The sequence below is a fragment of the Lepidochelys kempii genome, chromosome 6 (assembly GCF_965140285.1).
Source record: "Lepidochelys kempii isolate rLepKem1 chromosome 6, rLepKem1.hap1, whole genome shotgun sequence".
NCBI classification, from domain to species: domain Eukaryota; kingdom Metazoa; phylum Chordata; order Testudines; family Cheloniidae; genus Lepidochelys; species Lepidochelys kempii.
Window position 1 is genome coordinate 84,141,670 of NC_136385.1, and position 24,402 is coordinate 84,166,071.

Here is a 24,402-nt window from a genome sequence, read left to right on the forward strand (position 1 = left end):
GAAATGTACCTAAAACAAATGGATAGGGCAAGACAGCACTATGAATTTTGAAGTAAACAGATCTACAGTGAATAAAGGAGTACTTTCTACACAGCATATTGTTAGCCTACGGAATTGCATGTGCCACAAAGTATTACTGAGGAAAATAAATAAAAATATTCAAAAAGATAATAGCGATAAAGATAAGCTTCAAAAGATCCAAAACCAGATATTTTGTAAGACCACATGTTCATCAATGAAGATAAAATGACAAGGGGTAGTCAATCCCTACACCTCAGAGCATACAATTATCAGTAGCTGAAACGAGGAAGAAATTTCCCCCTATGATTTCACAAATGAAGGTGGCTGACTGCTTGATTGGGGTTTTTTTAAAAAAAAAAAAAAAAAAAACACATTTCAAAGCATTTGATATTGGCCTATCAGACATGATACTGGACAATCTGTACCATTCATCTGCTTAACACAGTTCCTATAACGAGCAGCAAGATGGGGGGTGATCCTGCAACACACAGGCATGCTGAGAGAATGGAAATAGATGTATTCTTTGAAACAGGAGCGGAAAGACATCTGATGCAGAAATGCCAGCAAGTCAGTCCTTTATGGTACTCCCATTTCAAACCGGAGAGGATTTATTTTATTTTAGATTTTGTTTTTAATTAGTGTCTACTGCAGCACACAGTGTCAACTTGTTCCATTGACAATGCCATAAACTGTTCTGTAATTTAAATAAACTGATAGCATTTTTAATGTTAGGCACTGCAATCAATTAAATAACACAGTCTATACCAGAGGTAAGGTCATTATTCAGTAAATGGAGCCAAGATACATAATTTGATCCAACATAACGTTAAGACACTAAAAACACCATAACAACAAGATTCAACTTAAGAAAAACAGGTTTTTTTACCATTTCAATTTTAATACAATTATAGAAAATGAGGTAAATGTTTATGCATGGCAATGTTTAATAAACAATCACATTTCATTTAAGCATTAAAATGCAGCAGTCTGGAAAAGCTGCCAGAAACAATTTTCAGCTTCAGAAAAGGTGATCACGAAATTATTTCCAATAAAATTCAAATCACACTCTTGACTGTTCATTAGCTGAACATTTTAGACTGAAACGAACAAAAGAAGTGCAAATTAGCTAATTTTTTAAAAGAAGAAACTTAGTGTCCAAACAAGCAGCTACTGAAAGCCTCACCTTGATGGTAATGAGCAAAGTTCTCCCATTTCTACACAATATAACTTACTGCACCATATTGCTCCTAAAAACAAAATTAATTTCAGAATGATTACCGTTTTGTGCCTTCCATGGGCACATCAGTTTTCTTTTGTTTTTCATCCAATTTGCTTGACTTGAGATGGAGAGATCTACCTTCTTATTGCTAAATTGGATGGATCACATGGAACTACAGCTGTCACCACTTATAAGAACATTTTCCAAGGCCTCAAAGCATATTTATATCTGGGCAAGGCATAATTACAAAGAAAGTTACAGACCGCAATGCAATATTCATTTTTAATTTCCGTTCAGCTAACACATTTTCAGCAAACAGAGTCATCATGCAAATTGGCTCAATGTCAGCTTTAGTCTGCTTTTAACAGAAGCCGACTTCACTTTCAGTGCATCCTCCGTCACTGGAGGATGAACTTTATAAACATGAGTAGACCTCATTTTACAGAGAGTGAAACTGGGGCACAAAAATTTAGCTTATTCATCATGAGGCAGTTGACAGAGTTGGGAATAAAACCTGGGAATCTATTCGACCCCAATCCCATGTTCATATCACTTCATCTCTTGAAATAACTGAAGAGCATGATCATTACAATTCCAAAAATGCTCTAAAAATGTATGAGAGTCATTTTCAAGTTATTCTCAGACAAAAAAACTATTAAAAATGCAGTATGAGTTTCACTCTTTGGAGACATGTTCTTATATGGGGTGTTGCTGCTAGTAACTAAAAATCTGTTTATATCCCAATAAATATTACCAGTTTTTAAAAACAATGAAGTTTATTTAAACAGCATAAAAAGATGTAATTTCACTAAAATTTAGACATTTCTGAATTTAGTAATTTGCAGAATAAAATGTCACCTTTAAACTGTGCAACACAAAATAATGTAGCCAACAGTAACATACAGGTACACCATTTAATATTTATTATATGCATTTTATATACATTATTTTTCAACTGTTGTACTTTTGCTACGTGGTACAATCTTAAAAATTTGCTGATTCATAGTTTGTAAAACAGAAACCTTACAAAACTCATCAAAACCCGCAAACTGATCAGAAAAGTTTTGTGGAAGACTAGAAAAAATACTTCATTGTCTTAATCATGCATTACACAAACAAAATCTTTAGTTACACCATAAACTGAAGCACATTTGAAAAAAATAAAAGCAGGGAATAACTAGCCCAAACACAGCAGATTTATGAATCTTGATTCAACTACTTCTGTATTCTATTTGAAACGCAAATAAACATTTTTCACTCCAAAAGTTCTGAAACAAGATTGTTTTTTCTGGAATCAACTTCACTCCAGATACTTAACCGGAAAAAATAATCTTGGTTTGTAACTTTAAAAACTATGAAATGTCCCATTTTTAGTCTATTTTAGACTGTTCAAAGAGTGCCATAATAGATATACAGGGCCCTTTAACACACTACATAAAAGGATATAAAGACCAACAAAAAGTGAAATAAATAACAAGAGGCCATGAGCAAGATGGGTAATCCTTGATAAATAAACTTGTAAATACAGTAAGATGTACAAAATATCACATAGTGATAGGATGCCAAGATTAATTTTTTTAAGAGTTCACTGGGAGGGTATTACAACCCCTCTGTGTTTCATTTAAACATACTTCTTTACAGTCTTTACATTTATGAAGACAGTTATGTGATGATGATGAATTAGCATCCTTAATGAAAGGACTTAGCTGAGCTGTATTAGGCAAAAGAAGGGAAGATTGTGGTTACACGGCAGCGGGTCAGTGAGATCTCTGTGTTTTAGGGTTCTATAATGCAGAAAAAATATCATCAATACAATCTTGAGCACTGTTGTGACAGGCTAAATATATAAAAAGACTTATAAAAACTAGAATTTTATCCAAACATTTTGTGCAACTAATGCTAAAATATTTTAAGTTAAATTTCCTTTTCTTTAAAGCAAAATAAAAGTTTAAAAGGGGATCTGTGGCATTCAACTGATAAACAGAAGATCACTAAGAGATGAAAAGAAAGCTACTCTTGGAGCTCACTTCCCCCCCACAAGAGCACCACATTCCTAACCCTAAGGCAGCACACAGAGTCCAAAATAAAAAAGTCTTTTGTAAGATCAGACTCCACGTTTGCTTCAAGACACCTAAAGAACAGACATATGCTCAGTTCATATTCAGTCCAGGCTACAAATACTGGTTTTCTTTTTTTAAAAAAAATACAGTAATTACAGTTAAATTAATAAGCCTGACATTATTCAAGATGCAGTGACTTTTCACCAACTTAAAACCTGCCCCACATACAGCCTTCGTCCAGGCAGATCAGATGTAGTGTCCTATTGGTAGCCGTTTCATTGATGGCAGTGATGCATTCCCTCTTTTCTTGTCCAAGCAGACCTGCTAGTATGGTGCAGGTTTGTTTTGTTGTGTCACACAAACACTTTGGCAAGGGCATCAGCTCCTGCACTGGCAATATATGCTTTTGATGGATGAAAAGCTACGTCATAAATTGACTCATCCAACTTTTTCCTATGGGCTGTTATTTCTTGTACACAAGTCTTGCTGTCTAAATTCCATAATCTAATGGAACAGTCATGGCCTGGGTTAAAAAGAAAGATACAAAAAGTTAGGTTTTCATATCTTTAAATTTTATTAAAGCAAAATATGTAGGTAATACAGAAAGTTAAAACTTACTTCCAGACATCAAATAGATTCCATTGGGATCTACTGCTAGACTTGTGACAGCATCCAAGTGAGCAACCATAGAATGGATCATTTTACCTAAAAGCAAAATAAAGTATCAATTCCCGGGAAATGTCTTAATATTTTTCGACAGAATTATATTAAGGAATCAATTTAATGAGGTAGCAAACAATATAGATTTAAATGAAATATGTTAGAACCATACTGGAATTGACATTCATTTATATAGCTTTAAACTCTAACTACTTGTTATTAATAATTTTTAACAACTATGTGAAAGATGCTTCACAGCCTATATAGAGCATGGTGGTGGTCTTGGGCGACTTTCAGGTAGATATATTCACAGTACATGCACCATATCTCTAAAATGTTTAGCACTTTCATTGGCAATCATAACAAGACGACCAAAGACTAAGTGGACATGGTGACAACTACACTGTTACACGTGTCCACAAGTCATCACTGAGGCCCATTGAAGGGCAGGATGAGGAAGATTGAGGAATTTCAGTTTCAATATGATCACCGTGACCTTTCATGACCACAACTTGTATACATGCATGTGTGCTAGAATTAAATAACTTCCATTGTGACTGCAACTGCCGCAAAACAAATACACAAGATGTAATTAGAGATGGTTCAAATTTTTCACAAATGAGAACATTCTAGTAAAAACAAAAGGAAAACAGAGGGGCATTATGCTAGTCTCCAGCTTCCAATTCAAGGCAGGCTCTGGGGAATTAGCCCTGGGAATTTGGACGGCATAAGGGGCTGGTTTTCTTTTGTGAATGTTTTGATTTGATTTATGATTTTTTTTTTGGTGGTTATATATACACACACATGTATGGGAAATGGGAACAAGAGGGAGGCAATGCACCACTCTTCTGTTTTTAAAATGATGGCAAAGATATCAAAAGCTTGGTATAACCATTTGGAATATGTTTATTTAAACCCAAATAAATACATCCTCACATATACATTAAGTTTTATAAATATGTGGTGGACAATGTGGAAGAGCAGACAGATGCTGTAAAGAACAGAAAGCTAGTACTCTAATAAACTCAAATTCATTAGACTATCATGATCATCTGACCTCCTGCACATCACAAGCTACAGAACTTCACCCACCCACTCCTGCAATAAGCCTGTAACCTCTGACTGAGTTACCCATGTTCTCAAATCTTGATTAGAAGATTTCAAGTTAGAGTATCCACCATTTATTCTAGTTCAAACAAGTAAGTGACCCATGCCTCAAGCTGCAGAGAAAGGCAAAAAACCCCCAGAGTCTCTACTAATCTGACCCGGGGAACAACTCCTTCCTGACCCCAAATATGGCAAACAGTTAGATGCTGAGTACGTGGGGGGACAGCCATTCTCAATCTTTTTGTTGCAGTATAGGAACATCTTGTGACATACCCTAGCACAGTTGCTGTGTCTACATTTTTCTATCCATTCTCTCATCTCATCTCCTTTTACAGAGCTTCCAGCTTGTAAAACAGATAACTCATTTTAAGTCTAAAATGGGCCTCTAGCAGCCCCAATCAACTCCTTGGCCACAATAAATTACTTCTTGTTCCAACAGGTCTGTAGGTAATGACCTTGATCTTTAACAGGAGAGAAAGAGATGACAGGAGAGAAACAGATGACAGGTTTAATTTTTGGGGAGAGGCAGGGTATGGAAAAGAATAAGGCAAAGGGAATGGGGAGGCACTCTATAAAGTAGTACTTAGCAATGATGGGGAGGACCTATTACCCATGGTAATCAAAGCCCATGAGGGCCAAAGGGAAAATATTCTCTCACTACCTCAGATGTAGCTTCCTAATGCAATCCTGGGCTCTCCACTGCATTTCAGCCATACTTGGAAAGAGTTTGGGTAGCTCTAGGCTGATATCTGCTTGTTTATGAAAGGAGAAGTTACTTTATTGAAATTTGGATTTGTGATATTTAACAAGGGACATTTTTGGTCAAGAAAGACTGGCTTTTAGAAGCAGCTGCCAAGATTCAGGGAAAAGTAGTAAAGCACTACCTGGGAAGCTAATACAGAAAGGGAATTCATCATATCCCCCAAAAACAACAAAGAAAAAACAGCTTTCCCCTGATGACTTAGTACTGGCGCTCACTGGCTAAAGTGATAGGTCCCTCGTAAATAATTGAGAGAGCTCCTTCTCACAGCCTCAGAAATGCTGACAAGCCCATGGGAATCTTGCATCATGTTGCTCAGGCCTATCTGCAAGGAGAGCTGCTTGGCTCTGCTGCAAGCTGAAGCACGGTCAGAAGCCCCAAGAGAGAAATGTAAGGGGACTGACTGGGACACAGGAGTGGCTAATCTGGAAGCTAACTGGCTTGCCTGTGAACCAAAAAGATCCCGGGCTGCCGTCCATCCCCGAGTAGCCATAGTGCCCTGGGCTGTCCTCCACTCTGGAGCCTACCCCAACCTCCACCACCCAAGCAGCAGCAGTGTCCTGGGGCCCTTAGAGCACCTATTATTTAGTTGGGGGTATTTATAGTATAAGTCCTGGACAGGTCACGGGCCGTGAATTTTTGTTTATTGCCCGTGACCTGTCCAGGACTTTTATTAAAAATACCCATGACTAAATCTTAGCCTTATGGATGAGTATCCAAATATTTTGCTCATTTTCCCCCACCCCCACACACATTTCAGCTGAGAACGAATCCTTTAACAAGGCCTCAGATTTTCAGTCAGTTATGGATTTACAACAAGATGACTAAAATGCAAAATGTGATGTTTCACTTATATCCAAGTAAGTATAGGCAGGATTATCGGATGAAGGTTATGAAGACAATATTGGAAAAGTGATATTTTCTTACTGTAAGGGGAATGTTTCTTTTACACTAACATGTAACAGTGGAACAAAAAATTTATGCTATGATTCTGCAACAAGTAGCGTGTGGTAGGACCCTCCGATACCCACCCAGGTTTATTTTAAACATTATTCAGCTTAATGCACTAGGTTTTTAGTATCCTTACCCGTTTTATTGTCAAAAAACTTGATGTGTCTATCTTCATGAGCTGTAATTGTTACAGGAAGAGTAGGGTGACTTACTACCCTGTTAATATGATTACTTGACTGCAAACCTGAAAAGATAGAAAGTTATAGGTAAAATATTTGATGGACAAATAGTAAAAATACAGTCAGCAAATAATAATATTGCCCAAGAGAACACAATATTAAAAAATAACCAGTGAACTAACAGATGGAACTTCATGCGTCAGGAAAATTATTGAGACATTTTAGAATAAAATATGTAATGAAAGATAGAAATACATGTGATGTGCTCTGGCTTTCCAGGGCAGGGACTAATCCACATGCACTCTAATCAGTGTATTATGAAGATAAAAATTTTTGTGATTGGGCTACATGTATGAAAGATACTTTAGAGAGAGGGTGAAGAGATTAGGTTTGCATTTCATGGTAGTAGTAATGGGGGTGGGGGAGAGGAGAGGGGCACAAAAAAGACAAGTTATGACTCCTAACCTACTAACTAGATTCTCTTTTTCTATGCACTACACAAATGTCTTATTTCTACTTAAATTATTTAATGGTACACACAATGTCTTTAAAATAGTCTCTTCTATACATTGGTGTATCATTCGCCTTGTGAAAGAATACTTCTCTGAAGTTTTGGATTTCCTTTTTGATGTTTAGCTATTTAAATTTTTATCCTCTATCAAAGAGGTATGTACCTCCCTTTATATGGGCTCCTATCTTAGTATCAAGGCCAATATTACACAGACTATGGTTCTCTATAGTTTCTTTCATAATCTAGCTGTCTCAAAGTGCTTAATACTAGCCATTAAATACTATCAGGGTAAAGACTAGACCAACGGAGCTGTTACATATGAAGCAGTACATTGCCCTCTCATGACACTAGATTTTCAACCTTATTTTACAGAGAAGGGGTTTAAATGCTGGCACGTATGACAGGGCAACACTGATGTTCTACTGCACTCTCAGCACTGGATATGATCCTGGTGCTCAACCTCCTGGTTTAGAGGACAGTGAGAGTCAGCAATTAAGACATATGGATTCTGTAAAGTACATTCAGAATTCTACACTTTCTCTTTTGTGTTAGAACCATATTGCCTGGATTTAACATATTCATGCATAATGCCTATGTAGTTAGAACTCTGTTCCTTCATATTTAATTCAGGGAATTGGTTCTTGAAAGACTAGCTACATTTTTAGTTTTTTGGCAAGGTTCTGTCACTTTCAGCATCTCTGTAACCCTTTCTGAATTATCGCCATACTTATCCTTCAGATCATTCCAGATTCTCTCAAACCCTTTTTTACAAAGATGAAAATTTTTTCCTTTGCCAAGAAAGTTACTTTTCCTCATTTACTCCCCTATTTCTATGATTTGACATCTCCACATGACAATCAAAGAATAAGAAAAAGTCAGAATAGAATTAAAACGTGAAATTGTGCAATACAGAAAAAAAGAGGAACAAAGCTCTTGAAGCTTTTGAAAGAGCACACATCTAAACTGCATATATGAGACAAAACTAATTCATATTAACTTACCAGAGTCTATCTGTGATGAGAGCATCACCAGTGATTGGGATGTTTCTAAATCATAAATGACTGTGTTGCCAGCGCTAAAAGAAGTGACCATATGAGCAGGATCACAACCTATAAAGTCAACTGATGTAGGTATTCCATGCTCTAATAGAAAAGAAAGAAAAAAAAAGATTAGATAGGGAAATAAAACTCTTAAGTTACCTTAAAGGTTTAATTGATCTTTCCTATTTTTCTTCTACAGTAATTACCAAAGAAACTCCTTTTAGAGTTTTTACAAAATGCTGCAAAAAGAAATAATAAAGCTACCTTAATTATCAGCAATAAAGACATTTTTAAAAGTAAGATTGCCAAAACCAGCTAAGCTTTGTGCAGAACTCGTTCTACTTAAAGAGCTAGCATCTGAAGAGGAAGGATGGCAGACTGTAGAAGGGAGTGAAGGCTTCATTTCAGAGGTTCATCACAGCTGCATTTCCTTGGAGTTCCAGGAGTTTTCCTTTAGTCCTAGAAATACTGTAAGTTGATATTTGGTTTGGGCAAACTGAGGAAACAAACATCCCCTTCCTATCACACAAATTTTTAAACAAAAATGCCTTTAAAAAAAAACGCAAACATCATACTCACCCTTTTCTCCATTGTAAGTGCAAATGCAGGGCAATTTTTCTGGTGGATTCCATAATCTAATAGTGCCATCTGCTGAGCAAGATAGTAAATGATTCTTTATACCACTATAAGCAAGACCCCAGACGGCATCTGTATGAGCAATTAATGTGCCAGCTAGAACGTTTGGCTCTGGAAAGAAAAAAAAAAATTCCAAAGTTAAAGCTTTTTCCTGAAGATGAGAAATACTAAAAAACTCTGTTTTTACCTAGGTACAAAATAATTCCTATGGTAAACTCAAAAACCACAGTTGGTATTTTCCAGTGTCAGTGATTAATACACTATAGATTATATAACCATGTAACATCCTGTAGAAATCAGTAAGAGAAAATCTAACCAGTAACCAAACAACAAAAAACCCACCACTCCAAAATAAAAGGGAGATTACAGAATTCTGAACTAAACTGTAATGAAAAACTAAAATTGGATCCAAAGCAGACACTTGTAATTTCACACATTGTGTGTGTTAATTTAGTTGTCAGTCAGTAGATGAGGTTGGAAACCTAATTTCAATCTCTGTGTTCTATAAAATAAAATGGGCTAGTACAATGAATATTTTAGACAAATCAATGTAAATGTTTTCACGCATGTCCTTTACTGAAAGCATATTAATAATAATCATTTTCATAACATCTGTAATAATGATATGATTCACCTGGAACTCTGATGTACAGAAAGAATTACTATTTTAATAATAGTTCCATAGTTACAGAGCCAACCAGATGAAAAGTTAGATAGCAGTTACTCATTGATGTGGATAGCAGGCACTTTCATCTTTAATCAATAGTATCATTAAAATTAATTTCCACAGCTGAAGGCACCTCAGCTGTTCGCAATGACAAATGAGTAAAATGGAATTAAATGGATATAAGTAAGGCAATTTTTCTTTTTTAAGATGACAGAAGGGGCTGGCCAGACACAGCCTGATGCTCTTCTCCGCTCCTGTGATGCTTCAAAGGGATGGCCAGATATAGGGAGCAGAGAAGCTGAAATGGGCCTTGTTTGTAGCTGGGAGAGAGGGAGAAGAGAAGATCGGAGCTCTAGCAGCTGCTTTTACCAGGCTCTCCCTTTTCACAAACCTGACAGCTCTAGGATTCTTGTGCCAGTCTCCTCACCAAAAAAATGACACAAAAGAACTCTTGGAGGCTTCCTTTCTGCTTTGGGGTGAGTGGTGCCAAGAAAACATGTCCTTCCTTCCTCTTCCCCTCCCTCTCCAATATATTTTTAAAATTCCTTCATATCAGGCTTTGGGCATGACTGGCCCTGCAGCATTATTTATATATTTATGAGGAAGCAGAAAAGAACAGTGAGGGAAGGAACAAAGTGAGGGGCAGGGATACATTAATCTTTTAAAACATAATTCAGAAAGAAGCTAGAAAGATCTAACAAAACTTGCCTCTAGCTGGCACCCTTCTGACAAGCCTTAAGAAAAATTCACTCAGGGTTCCCAAAACAATGCTTCCATCCTAAACATAGGGCTGCTCACAGATGGACCCAGTTTTTTTTCTGAGCCCCACACCGGTTGGGCTTGAGGAGTTTCATTAAGGGAGTGCCAGATCTTGCAGTCAGATGTTCAATAGATGATACCAATGATTCACGCATACACAGTACCAATAATGCAATGTCAGCATGAGCCTGTAGAGATGATTCTGGATGATCAGATACCAATAAATCTGATGGTACCATGATGAGGGAGCTGAAGAAATTGGTATTGATCTCGTAGCTGTATAACCTGGAGAAGGGATCTTCACTGTCCTGGGCGGAAGGCTGCTCGGGCCCCCCACCCAGGGCAGGTGAAAGGTCTGGTACAGCTCCCCACAGCTGCCAGGGCACCTCTCCCCGACCCGGCTCCGGCCGGAGAGGGAGGGCACCTTGGACCCGCAGCCTGGCCACTGTAAGAGCTGGGCAGGCAACTGTGGCAGACATGCCACCTGCCCTGGGTGGGGGGCCAGAGCAACCCCCGGGCAGCTCCACAGGTCTCCCCCAGCCCAGGCCAACATGGAACCCAGTCGGGGAGCTGCGGTGGACCGTCCACCTGCCCGCGGTGCAGGGGGGAGAGGTTTGAGAGCAGCCCTGGCCATATCCCCGCCCCCAAGGCTCCCCAGCTGGCTCAGGGCAGGTGGAGGGTCTGCACAGCTGCCCATGGGTCTCCCTGACCAGGCTCCAGCAGGGCGGATGCCTTGGAGCCTCAGCCCAGCCCCTAGCGTAGAGCCCTGCAAATCTGCGGATATCTGCATCCGCAGATAACTTTTGCGGATCAGATGCGGATACACATTTGTGTATCCGCGCAGGGCTCTAGTGATTTTGCCTTCTTCTCCTTTTAAGAACCCAGAAAATTAAAGTTATGTCCCTTTTCAGTTGAAAATCTTAGAACTGCAGCAGGACGACTACTCAAAGAGGGAACACTGGAAACAGACTGATCCGACAGACCAGGCTCTTTGTCAGGTGTCTGTGGTTTGAGCATTGGCCTGCTAAACCCAGGGTTGTGAGTTCAATCCTTGAGGGGGCCATTTAGGTATCTGGGGCAAAAATTGGGGATTGGTCCTGCTTTGAGCAGGGGGTTGGACTAGATGACCTCCTGAGGTCCCTTCCAACTCTGATATTCTACTCTATATGATATTTAAAATATCCTATCACAAAATCACTCAAGATAATTTTAAATGCTTGTTCATCAAAATGGTTTGTATTTTAATTTCCAACTTAATTTAATGTACCTTCTAGATTTTACACAAATCATGTGCAAGATGACAAAAAGCACATCTGTAGCTTTTACCACCACCACAAAAGAAACAAAACCAAAAAAATTAAAGGCACATTTCCTGCAGACTGGAAGGAAGGAAGAAAGAAAGGTAAATATATCTTTATGTACATGTGATAATTTTAATGACGGGTTTGGTAGAACTTAGTAAATAGTTTAAAAAGTTCTGTGTTTCGATATCACTTTCCATCCAAGGATCTGAAATCACTACACAAAAAGCGAGCAAGAATTACCGATTTTACAGGTGGAAAACAGACACACATTAAGCACGTGTCCCACTCAGAAAGCCAATCAATAGCTTTAGAACAAAAATAAGCTAAAATATATGTACTGTACTCTGCTTTATCTGGGGACTAAAAATGATCAGAGAATGAGAGAATATTCTTTGTCATACTTATACATTTGATGTACAACATGCACATATCCCATCTTTAGAATACACAACACAAATGATATATCTATATTGTAATCACGGAGTATGAGTGCAGCTCAAGTAGACATACCTGAGCTAGCTTTAATCTACTTAACTTGGATACCAGAACAGCGAAGCTACAGCAGTGCGTGCTTCAGCACAGGCTACACAAGCCCCAGAACCACTTGTCGGGCTAGCCCACACGGAAGTGTGACCTACTACAGCTTCACTGATCCAGTACCTAAGATACCTGAGCCAGTTGTAATCTAGCTCTGTTTACTTGACCTGTTTACAGACATACCCAAAATCATATTAATAAAGATTTGTTTGTAGTAATTCAGATAACCTGTGACTTTTTTTAATAAAAGCTCTTCATGAGCTTTCAGAACCACTTTAGAATCAAACAATAATAGTATTAGAAGTCTCTTCTAAGTCTAAATGCTGACAATCTTTCATTCTCAGAAGACACTTACCATATGTATCATAAGGATCCACATTAGGGCTAGGCATGTTCCACCACTGGATGGTTGCATCAATGCCACCACTAAAACACTGTTCTCCGTTAGAACTAATTGCCAGTGACAATACAGGTCCACTATTGGGAAAAAAACAAAAAAAAACAGTGGTTGAAGCTGGTGAAGAGAGCTAATAACTGATGTCATCAAGAAAGCTGCACTGTTAATGTCTATTTTGCTTCAGTCTTCATTAAAAAGGTTAAGGGAGACCAGATACTCAGTTAACAACAACAAGGGGGAAGGAATGAAAGCCAAAAGAGGGAAACAGGTTAAAGAATATTTAGATGTATACAAGTCGACAGGGCCAGATGAAATTCATCCTATGATACTTAAGGAACTAGGCTAAAGCAATCTTGGAACTGTTAGCAATTATCTTCAAGAACCTGTGGAGGGTGGGTGAGGTCCCAGAGGACTGCAGAAGGGCAAGCATTATACCAATCTTTTTAAAAAAAGGAACAAAGAGAACCCAGGGAATTACTGACCAGTCAGCCTAACTTCAATATCAAGTAAAATACTGGAACAAATTAAACAATCAATTTGCAAGCTCCCAAAGGATACCAAGGTTATAAGAAATAGCCAGGATGGATTTGTCAAGAATAAACCATGCCAAACCAAACTAATTTCCTTCTTTGACAGGGTTACTGCCCTGGCAGATGGGGGAACAGTAGATGTGACAGATCTTAATTTAAATGAGACATTTGACACTGTTCGAAATGACATTCTAATAAGCAGACTAAGGAAATGTGGTCTAGATAAAATTACTATAAGGTAGGTGGCACAACTGGTTGAAATGCACAACTACAAAACAGGGAATAACTGGATAGTTGGCAGTACTTCTGAAAATAATCTGGAGGTTATAGAGAATCACAAACTGAATACAAGTAAACAACGTGATGCAGTTGCAAAAAATGCTAATATTATTTTGGTGTGCATTAACAGGTGGGTCATTAATGAGACACAGGAGATAACTATTCCCCTGTACTCAGGCGTGGTGAGCCCTCGGCTGGCATACCGTGTCCAGTTTTGGGAACTACACTTTAGGAAAGATGTGGACAAACTGGAAAGAGTCCATAGGAGAGTAACAGAAATGATAAAAGGTTAGAAAACCTGACCTATGAGAAAAGGTTAAAAAAACTGGACATGTTTAAGTTGTGAGAAAAGAAGGACTGAGGAGGGACTTGATAACAGTCTTCAAATATGTTAAAGGCTGTTATAAAGAAGATGGTGATAAACTGTGTTCCATATCCATTGAAGGCAAGTAGTAATGGATCATAGAATCATAGAATATCAGGGTTGGAAGGGACCCCTGAAGGTCATCTAGTCCAACCCCCTGCTCAAAGCAGGACCAATTCCCAGTTAAATCATCCCAGCCAGGGCTTTGTCAAACCTGACCTTAAAAACCTCTAAGGAAGGAGATTCTACCACCTCCCTAGGTAACGCATTCCAGTGTTTCACCACCCTAATAGTGAAAAAGTTTTTCCTAATATCCAATCTAAACCTCCCCCACTGCAACTTGAGACCATTACTCCTCGTTCTGTCATCTGCTACCATTGAGAACAGTCTAGAGCCATCCTCTTTGGAACCCCCTTTCAGGTAGTTGAAAGCAGCTATCAAATCCCCCCTCATTCTTCTCTTCTGCAGGCTAAACAATCCCAGCTCCCTCAGCCTCTCCTCATAACTAATGTGTTCCAGTCCCCTAATCATTTTTGTTGCCCTTCGCTGGACTCTCTCCAATTTATCCACATCCTTCTTGTAGTGTGGGGCCCAAAACTGGACACAGTACTCCAGATGAGGCCTCACCAATGTCGAATAGAGGGGAATGATCACGTCCCTCGATCTGCTCGCTATGCCCCTACTTATACATCCCAAAATGCCATTGGCCTTCTTGGCAACAAGGGCACACTGCTGACTCATATCCAGCTTCTCATCCACTGTCACCCCTAGGTCCTTTTCCGCAGAACTGCTGCCTAGCTATTCGGCCCCTAGTCTGTAGCGGTGCATTGGATTCTTCCGTCCTAAGTGCAGGACCCTGCACTTATCCTTATTGAACCTCATCAGATTTCTTTTGGCCCAATCCTCCAATTTGTCTAGGTCCCTCTGTATCCTATCCCTCCCCTCCAGCGTATCTACCACTCCTCCCAGTTTAGTATCATCCGCAAATTTGCTGAGAGTGCAATCTACACCATCCTCCAGATCATTTATGAAGATATTGAACAAAACCGGCCCCAGGACCGACCCCTGGGGCACTCCACTTGACACCGGCTGCCAACTAGACATGGAGCCATTGATCACTACCCGTTGAGCCCGACAATCTAGCCAGCTTTCTACCCACCTTATAATGCATTCATCCAGCCCATACTTCCTTAACTTGCTGACAAGAATACTGTGGGAGACCATGTCAAAAGCTTTGCTAAAGTCAAGAAACAATACATCCACTGCTTTCCCTTCATCCACAGAACCAATAATCTCATCATAAAAGGCGATTAGATTAGTCAGGCATGACCTTCCCTTGGTGAATCCATGCTGGCTGTTCCTGATCACTTTCCTCTCATGCAAGTGCTTCAGGATTGATTCTTTGAGGACCTGCGCCATGATTTTTCCAGGGACTGAGGTGAGGCTGACTGGCCTGTAGTTCCCAGGATCCTCCTTCTTCCCTTTTTTAAAGATTGGCACTGCATTAGCCTTTTTCCAGTCATCTGGGACTTCCCCCGTTCGCCACGAGTTTTCAAAGATAATGGCCAATGGCTCTGCAATCTCAGCCGCCAATTCCTTCAGCACTCTTGGATGCAACTCGTCCGGCCCCATGGACTTGTGCACGTCCAACTTTTCTAAATAGTCCCTAACACCTATCTCCACAGAGGGCTGGCCATCTCTTCCCCATTTTGTGATGCCCAGCGCAGCAGTCTGGGAGCTGGCCTTGTTCGTGAAGACAGAGGCAAAAAAAGCATTGAGTACATTAGCTTTTTCCACATCCTCTGTCACTAGGTTGCCTCCCTCATTCAGTAAGGGGCCCACACTTTCCTTGGCTTTCTTCTTGTTGCCAACATACCTGAAGAAACCCTTCTTGTTACTCTTGACATCTCTTGCTAGCTGCAGCTCCAGGTGCGATTTGGCCCTCCTGATATCATTCCTACATGCCCGAGCAATATTTTTATACTCTTCCCTGGTCATATGTCCAACATTCCACTTCTTGTAAGCTTCTTTTTTATGTTTCAGATCCGCTAGGATTTCACCATTAAGCCAAGCTGGTCGCCTGCCATATTTACTATTCTTTCGACTCATCGGGATGGTTTGTCCCTGTAACCTCAACAGGGATTCCTTGAAATACAGCCAGCTCTCCTGGACTCCTTTCCCCTTCATGTTAGTCCCCCAGGGGATCCTGGCCATCCGTTCCCTGAGGGAGTCGAAGTCTGCTTTCCTGAAGTCCAGGGTCCGTATCCTGCTGCTTACCTTTCTTCCCTGCGTCAGGATCCTGAACTCAACCAACTCATGGTCACTGCCTCCCAGATTCCCATCCACTTTTGCTTCCCCCACTAATTCTACCCGGTTTGTGAGCAGCAGGTCAAGAAAAGCGCCCCCCCTAGTTGGCTCCTCTAGCACTTGCACCAGGAAATTGTCCCCTACGCTTTCCAAAAACTTCCTGGATTGTCTATGCACTGCTGTATTGCTCTCCCAGCAGATATCAGGAAAATTAAAGTCACCCATGAGAATCAGGGCATGCGATCTAGTAGCTTCCGTGAGCTGCCGGAAGAAAGCCTCATCTACCTCATCCCCCTGGTCCGGTGGTCTATAGCAGACTCCGACCACTACATCACTCTTGTTGCACACACTTCTAAACTTAATCCAGAGACACTCAGGTTTTTCTACAGTTTCGTACTGGAGCTCTGAGCAGTCATACTGCTCCCTTACATACAGTGCTACTCCCCCACCTTTTCTGCCCTGCCTGTCCTTCCTGAACAGTAAACTGCAGCAAGGGAGACTTAGGTTAGATATTAGGAAAAACTTTCAAATTATAAGGGTAGTTGAGTTCTGGAATAGACTTCCAAGGGAGCTTGTGGAATCCCCATCACCATTAACTTGGAGGAAGAATCAACTTTATCTATTACAATCCTTCCAGGACCAGGAAAGGGGGGGGGGAGGGCGCAGGGCCCTGCCTGCACATTGTGGCAAGAAATGAAGGCAGGAGCAGGGAGCTGGGCCAACCCCACAAGACAGGAGCCACCACTGTGGGATGAGTGCGAGGTGGACTTGCTCTATAACATGCCCCCTCCCCCTGGGGACAGAATGCAACCCTCCTACATGGGCCCCCCAGTTTCAAAAAGTGCACCCATGATTTTACACACCTAAACCCATGATTTCTACTACATTTATCATGACTTTTCTGTGACTTTTGAGTTAAAAAATGCTATGACAAATCTGAAGCCCTCTACAGAGTCTCTAGATTATTTCAGACACAGAAATGCTGCAGGACCCAAACACAAACGTAGTTTCAGTTTTAATGAACGGCAACGCTTCTTGGCAGCATTTCGGCAGGCGGTTCTTCAGTGGCAGCATTTCGGCAGCGCGGTGTCCTGCGGGCACACACAACTGCCCCGGTGGGTGCCATTGCACCCGCGGGCACCACGTTGGGGACCCCTGGTTTAAGCAATAACATTTATAATAGTGCAAGAGGTTTACTGCATTTACTGTTCTGGGAAAGAAAAGAAGTCCACATCCATTATACCCACTTTTGAAGAGTAACTGACTGTCATAAAGTAATAAAAATAAAAAAATCCACAACCTATCTAGAAATCCCCCCAATTTTTTTCTTCTTCTTCAAAAAAAGCCAAAACAAAAAAACAAAGAAGAGGGCATATACTGGAAACAATGACAACTATCCATAACAGTATGTCATCTACCTTTCTGTACAGATATTCAGGGGTTCCCAAACTTCACTGCACTGCGAGCTCCTTCTTGCAACAAAAATTACTACATGACCCCAGGAGGGGGGAAGGAAGCCTGAGCCTCACTTCCCAGCCCTGTCACTCATGGCTGAAGCCCTGGGGTTTCGGCTCTGGACCCCAGCAAGTCTAACGCCAGCCTGGCAACCCCACTAAAATGGGATTGGGACCCGCTCTGGAGTCCCGACTTACAGTTTGAGAACCGCTGAGATATATTATAGAGATTTGCAAGATCTCATCTGCCGAGTTCCTCAGAATGTTACTCCTGGGACAATTCTGTGCGGGGGCAGAATTCATGTCGTCTGCAGATTTCTCTGTTTCCCCGCAGAAAAATGACTTGTTTGGGGAAGCAAAGGGAAGCTAAAAGAGCAGTCACTCGCTTCTCCCCGGCAGCCTGAACAGCTGGCAGAGATGTCAATCATCACTGGAAGGCATGCGGGGGCTCAGCAGGCATGGAAGTGATCAAACAGGAGACACTGTTCCTCTGGCTTGCTATTGCGGCACACACGTCATGGAGGGTCAGTGCTTCAGGGTGTTTGGAAATAGGCATGAGGCAGGCTCTGTCCCCTCAGGGAGAGCATAATGGAGCAGCCTACCTGCTTAGTTGTTCTCTTTGTTGTTAGTGTACTGTTCCCATTCTTAGTGAATTCCCCCAGGAGCATGAAACAGGTGTAAAAGTTTTAAGGGTCCTTTACACTGCCAGAGTTGTGTAAAGGAGCCTTATTATAAAAGACAGAATGGCTTTATAAATGCTTCAGTGATTAGAACTGGGCTAAATTTTTGGACTGAAAAATTTTCCTATCGAAATGTGCTCCATGAACTATTTACTACTGACCTTTCTGGAGATTGTCAGTAGCCAATATAAATCATGATTCTGATCCCCAACCCTCACTTACTCTTCAGTTGCCTGTGATGTGACACTGAGCATATGGCTGCATATATTTGTTGACTAATAACTAGAAATGAAGGGTCAAACCTAGCTACTTTACTTTAGACAAAGGGGGTTTGGGGATTTTCTCCAATGCTCCTCAATTCCATTCTCCATCCACTGTACTGTAATTTAAATAAATTACCAAAATAATTGACACTTGCATGAATATAATATGCAAAATACTGTGTGCAGAATTTTTTATTTTTTGGCACAGAATTCTCCCAAGATTAGAATGTGTTTGAGCAGTTATGACCCCTGTAATTCTCACAAGAACAATAGTACTTGTCAGACCTAACACAGGGCCAGCTCCTGGGGCTGCAGGCTTGCCTCCTTTGTGGGTTGGCATGGGATTAGGAGAGATTTATTTTACCACCCAAATTATTCTGTCAGAGGGAAGGAGAATCCATAAATATTCCTGGATGGGAAAGAAGCATATGCCACTTTCAGAAGCAGAAAGTTTTCCACACCTTCCCCTCAGAGCATTACTTTGGACCTTGTAGTTGCTGGATGTGGGACTGGTTATTCTTGACTGCATGTACAGGATACAATCAACTGCCATACCCAAGAAAAAGGAATTTCCCCTCAGCGCATCAACACCATGCTGAGTTATTTTGTTTTGCCTTCCTCTAGTTTATTCTGTTGAGTCAGAAGCCAGGGTTAGTTGATTGGGTCCCAATTAGCAGTGCAACAGTTCAGTGATCTGACAGTCATTTACCATCAGCATAGTTTTTATAAATGTTGGATCAGCTGCTTTAAGGAGCAGCTGACAGGTTGCACTGGCCTTATCTTGTTCAAGTGAGTTTATTGTCACAACTTGATGAACAAGAATCCCTTTTGGGGTAAACCAGTTTGCACTAGCGCCTCTTCCCAAAACTTGGATTGTGATATGCTGGGAGGTGGGAATAGGTTTCATTATGCATCTCAGATGAGACACCCATCCAAACACAAACATAGGTAAACTCAAGACCCATGGGAAAGTAGGTCTGGTTTGGCATTGCAGATCTTCTGGTTGAAGTCTTGATCAGGCTTTGATCTTAATCCATCTTGATTAATTCAACTCTACGCCAACTGGACTTCCTGGCATTTGCTTCACTCCCAACCTCTATCTTATTCAAAACTCTGTTGTGAAAACATCTGCCTTAACTGATACCTATGTCCAAACTAACCCAACTGAGATCCCTTTCATAAGCTCTTTGTTGCTTTTGGCACTGAATTTTGATTGGTCATTCTCACTTTCAAGGCCCTACGCAATTTAGATCCTTCCGATATCTATGCTTGGTCTCGTTTTGTTCTTCAACCCATCCACGCTCTGCACTTAACCCATGACTGCCCTCTATATCCTTTTTCATGCAACTCCCTATATGTGAAGCTTCCTTCCTAAATCTATCTAATAAACCTCCACCCTCACCTCCTATGCTTCTTCTCCAAATCCACTTAAAGTAGACTTTACATATCGTATAAAAAACCCCGGCAGTCTTCATTACAGCACAACTTCAGCGTCTTCTTCCACATCCTCTGTCCCTTCCCCTTAAGCCTTCTACATTTGTTACGCCCTGTTGTCGTCGTCATTTTTTTATCTTGACAGTGCACTCCTCAGGACAGAGACAGTTTTTACTCGCTTTATAAACAATTATGCACATCTTTGGCACCACACATAAATAATGTTAATAAAATTGTGATCTTTAAGCCTAAACATTTTACTGAATCCATAATAGGTAGCAATGGCTGCTTCTGAAGTATTAACTGGCAAACACTCACATGTGGGCCCTAAACGTGTAGATAGGTTCTACATCTAAAGAGGCACTCCTGGAAAAAAAACAAAAACAGAAAGGTGATTATATTCAACTATCAGTTAAAACATTACTATTAAATTGAATGTAATAAAAAAGATTTTAGAGAGACAACAACATATACAACAAACTTAAAAAAAGAAAACCATCATATACTTGCTTTTTGGCAGGAACTGTTTTCTGTAAGTTCCAAAGTTTTAAAGTATGGTCCTCAGAGGCTGTAACCAGCACAGGCTCTACAGGATGAAAAGCTAATGTTCGCACTCCATCAAAATGGCTGCGTAGCGTATACTTAGGATTCCATGTCTTCCGAAAGGCATCTTTATTGGCTGGCAGCTAAAAACAAACAAACAAAAATTTATGTACTGATCTTGTATATAAAATTATATACTGTATGTTAGTGTTTGAAGACTGAAGTATTTAGGACATGGATTTAAATAAGTACGATTTTGCTGGAGATACAAAAAATTCAAGCATCCATTGCTAGCTCTGAAGCACCAAACAAAATTTTGAGAGCTATATCAATAATACTGAGACAAAACCAAGGAGTCTGCAAAAATGGCACAGGAATTTAGTAAAAGAAAGCCTATTTGCCAAATAGTTTCTAATTTCTGGCATGTTTTTAAAAGTTTACTAACAAGTGAGAAACAAAATATAAAATGCCACTGGACTAGTTTTCCAGTGAACCAGTATCCATCACAATTCTTCATGTTTATAGGCTACAGAACTAAAGAGACAACCAGTATTTATGTACAAACCAACCAATGTAAAGATATTGGGATTTCATATAGTATCTGGAGGGAAATTATTTAATATCTCCTTTTTAGCTTTTATGATCCATCTTTCCAGAAAGGTATTCAGGATACCAAATCAAATCTCAGTACAATCTAAACCTGCAAGAGCAAGTATTTCTTCTGTTGCAAGTGTAGCTTTTTCCTCAGCTCTAAATAGAAAAAGAATTCTATATAACCAATACTGGATCAATATTATTCCCAATCTTTCTTGGGCCACACAGACTAGAATACAACAATTATTACTGTTTAATATTGAGTTTAGTATTTTATGCATCAGTTTTGTATCTTATAAAAAGCCATACCAGTTAAGAGACAAGAATACTTGTTGACTATGACAACAGTTGCAAGCGGTAAAAGCATCTTTTCTAAAAATCTTGAAACGGACTCAATTAGATATTTTGAATTCCAACACAGTATTTTTGATGTCCTATGGGAAATGCACTTTTAAAAGACGACTCAAATCTACTGTTACTAGAGCCTTCATTTTAAAATCTGAAAAATGACTTATTTTCTTAGTTTTCTCTTTTCCCCTTCAGTGAGATTTTCCTACTCCAAGAAAGCCTTAAATATCGCTGACATTTCCTGTATATAATTGTTGTCAGACTGGATGATCTATTGCCTATGTTATGCAGGAGATCAGATTAGATTATCAACCATCCCTTCTGATTTTAACATCTATTCGATGAGAAAATTTAGCTGTAATTTCTGTCAGAAAATACTCCCATGTCCAAGGTCAAATAGAATTTTAATAAAAACCGAACTACTTTTAGGGAAATAAATTTAAAAGGAGAAAAATTCAGAAGAACATGAGATATTATTTTTCTGTTTTAAAACTTCGAATCCATTTTATACACTGCAGTTGTGCAATATAATGAATTATAATTTTGTTCAATTCTTTTAGATAATATGTTGGGGGGAGGAATCGATCGAAGTTACGTAACTTCAGCTACGTGAATAACGTAGCTGAAATCGACGTACTTAGATCTACTCACCGCGGTATCTTCACTGCAATGAGTCGACTGCTGACGCTCCCCCGTCGACTCCGCCTGCGCCTCTTGCTCCGGTGGAGTACTGGAGTCGATGGGAGAGCGCTCAGCGGTCGATTTATCGCATCTACACTAGATGCGATAAATCGACTCCCACTGGATCGATCGTTGCCTGTTGATCTTGCGGGTAATGTATACAAGCCCTTATTCGTCTAAAACACAATGCAACACTATTTAAGATATACCTCAATGTGTAAGGACTTGCCTGGATGGATGGACGCACACAAACAATCCCCTGTCCGCCCCCGAACCCAACATCAACATTACTAGCCAGTACAAATTTCATATTAAAAACATTACCATGGGCAGTAATTTTGTGCACAGTGGAAAAAAATGTAGGACACTGCTGTATGATAAAACGAAAGAATATTCCACACATGTAAATCTAAAATTCACACTACAACACTAAGCTACTATACACTACTATATATACACAATTTTATACATAAAAATAGCAAACATCTAGAAATTTAAGTTATCAATATATGGTTTTAACTCCAACATTTTAGTGTTTCATTTCTGGGGCAATTCCCATTTTTGTTTAAAAGAATTCACCTAAACTTGTTTGGAAAACATGTTAAGTAAAAAACAAACAAAAAAGTTAAAATATGAATTACAAATTCATTAATTAAAAACTAATCATATTTCATTTTGATTTCACAAGCTGTTTTGCTAGTTTATGAGGTGTTTCTTTCTACAACAATGTAGCTTTTGCCTCTAAGATAAGCTGTCCTATAGGTTTGAAATATTCTGAAAAATTGACCATCATTGATTATATTCAGCTGTATATGGAATTTTAAAATAAAATTTCACTTACATCATAACTATAGTCTGCATCATTTGTTACTGTCAAGTCTGCAAGGTCTCCAAGGCCCAGTACACTTAACAAAACATCATCAGAACCCATAATAAATGACTTGCCTCCTCCAGATGAAAACGTTATTGGCTCTGCTACAAAGAACAAAACAGTTTAAATCTTGAGGAAAAATCTCAAATTTACAAGATGAAAAAACTTCATCAGTCATCATTTAAAGGCACAGCAGTGTATAAGGACTGAACTGTCATTAACTAGATATAAATTATGGTACAATCTCCTCCTCCTAGTGGAAAAGAAAACATGAGCATATACATACATACATATGAAAATAATTCTGTAAGTCCTGGTCTACACTAGGGCGGAGGAACAATCTAAGTTATGCAACTTCAGCTACGTGAATAACACAGCTGAAGTCAACGTACTTTGATCGACTTACCATGGTGTCTTCACCGCAGTGAGTCGACAGCTGCTGCTCCCCCATAGATTCTGCCTGCGCCTCTCATGGCAGTGGAGTACAGGAGTCGACGGGAGAGCACTCGGGAGTCGATTTATCGCATCTAGACACGATAAATCGATCCCCGGTGGATCGATCACTGCCCGCCAATCCGGCGGGTAGTGAAGACATAGCCTAAATTTGAAGCTATTAAGGCAATAAACATTTGCCTCCATGAGCAAGTACTTTTAGCACTCAGCCTATAATTCCCCACGAAGGGCCTACCCTCCACCACATATATACAGACAGGGTTTAAAACACAAGAACCTTCAACATTTGCAATTACTGAGTTCTGCATTTGATTGTATCCAAACATTGTTGATAAACTTTAAAAATAGACAACTGATATTCATGTTAGCTAGCTGCATGCTCCTTAAAACATTTGAAGCTTTACACATTTTTCTTACTGATTATCATCAATTAGTTCTAAACAATGTCGCTTTTGAACAAATGTTAATTTTCAGTTCAGGCTTGAATCATCTTCTCCAGCATTCATTCACACTCTTTACTCTTCAGCATTAGCTAGGACTCCCCCCTGCACCTCCACAAAAAAATTGATTTGTTTGCAAGGTATTTGAATGAGGATTTACACACAGAGCTTCTGGAAAAAAAATCTACCTTACTAAAAGATGGGTGGGTGGGGGTAGAGGGCTGTTTTATTTTTTGGTATTACAACCTTTCCAAATAACAAAATTAGGACACCTGATAAGGAAAAATATATTCCTGATTTAAACTTTCCAGGTAAAACTGCATGTGTGCAAGAGAGCAAGCCATTTCTTCTGT

At 39.7% G+C, this 24,402-nt stretch overlaps 1 protein-coding gene across 9 annotated transcripts in view; it reads right to left on the bottom strand.

Moving 5' to 3' along the window:
* Positions 1-945: 945 nt before the first annotated feature.
* Positions 946-24,402, bottom strand: part of STRN3 (striatin 3) — a 95,521-nt gene continuing 72,064 nt past the window's right edge. For 8 of the 9 annotated variants that reach the window (XM_073348945.2, XM_073348944.2, XM_073348942.2 and 5 more), the window contains 9 exons: positions 23,127-23,260; positions 20,630-20,805; positions 20,438-20,485; positions 12,767-12,888; positions 9,088-9,255; positions 8,470-8,610; positions 6,915-7,022; positions 3,919-4,005; positions 946-3,823 (listed from right to left, as the gene is read on the bottom strand). In XM_073348945.2, coding sequence (XP_073205046.1) covers positions 3,654-3,823; positions 3,919-4,005; positions 6,915-7,022; positions 8,470-8,610; positions 9,088-9,255; positions 12,767-12,888; positions 20,438-20,485; positions 20,630-20,805; positions 23,127-23,260 — 1,154 coding nt within the window. In that variant the 3' untranslated portion in view covers positions 946-3,653. The remainder of the gene's footprint in view (positions 3,824-3,918; positions 4,006-6,914; positions 7,023-8,469; positions 8,611-9,087; positions 9,256-12,766; positions 12,889-20,437; positions 20,486-20,629; positions 20,806-23,126; positions 23,261-24,402) is intronic. The other variant, XM_073348943.2, reaches the window with a different exon arrangement.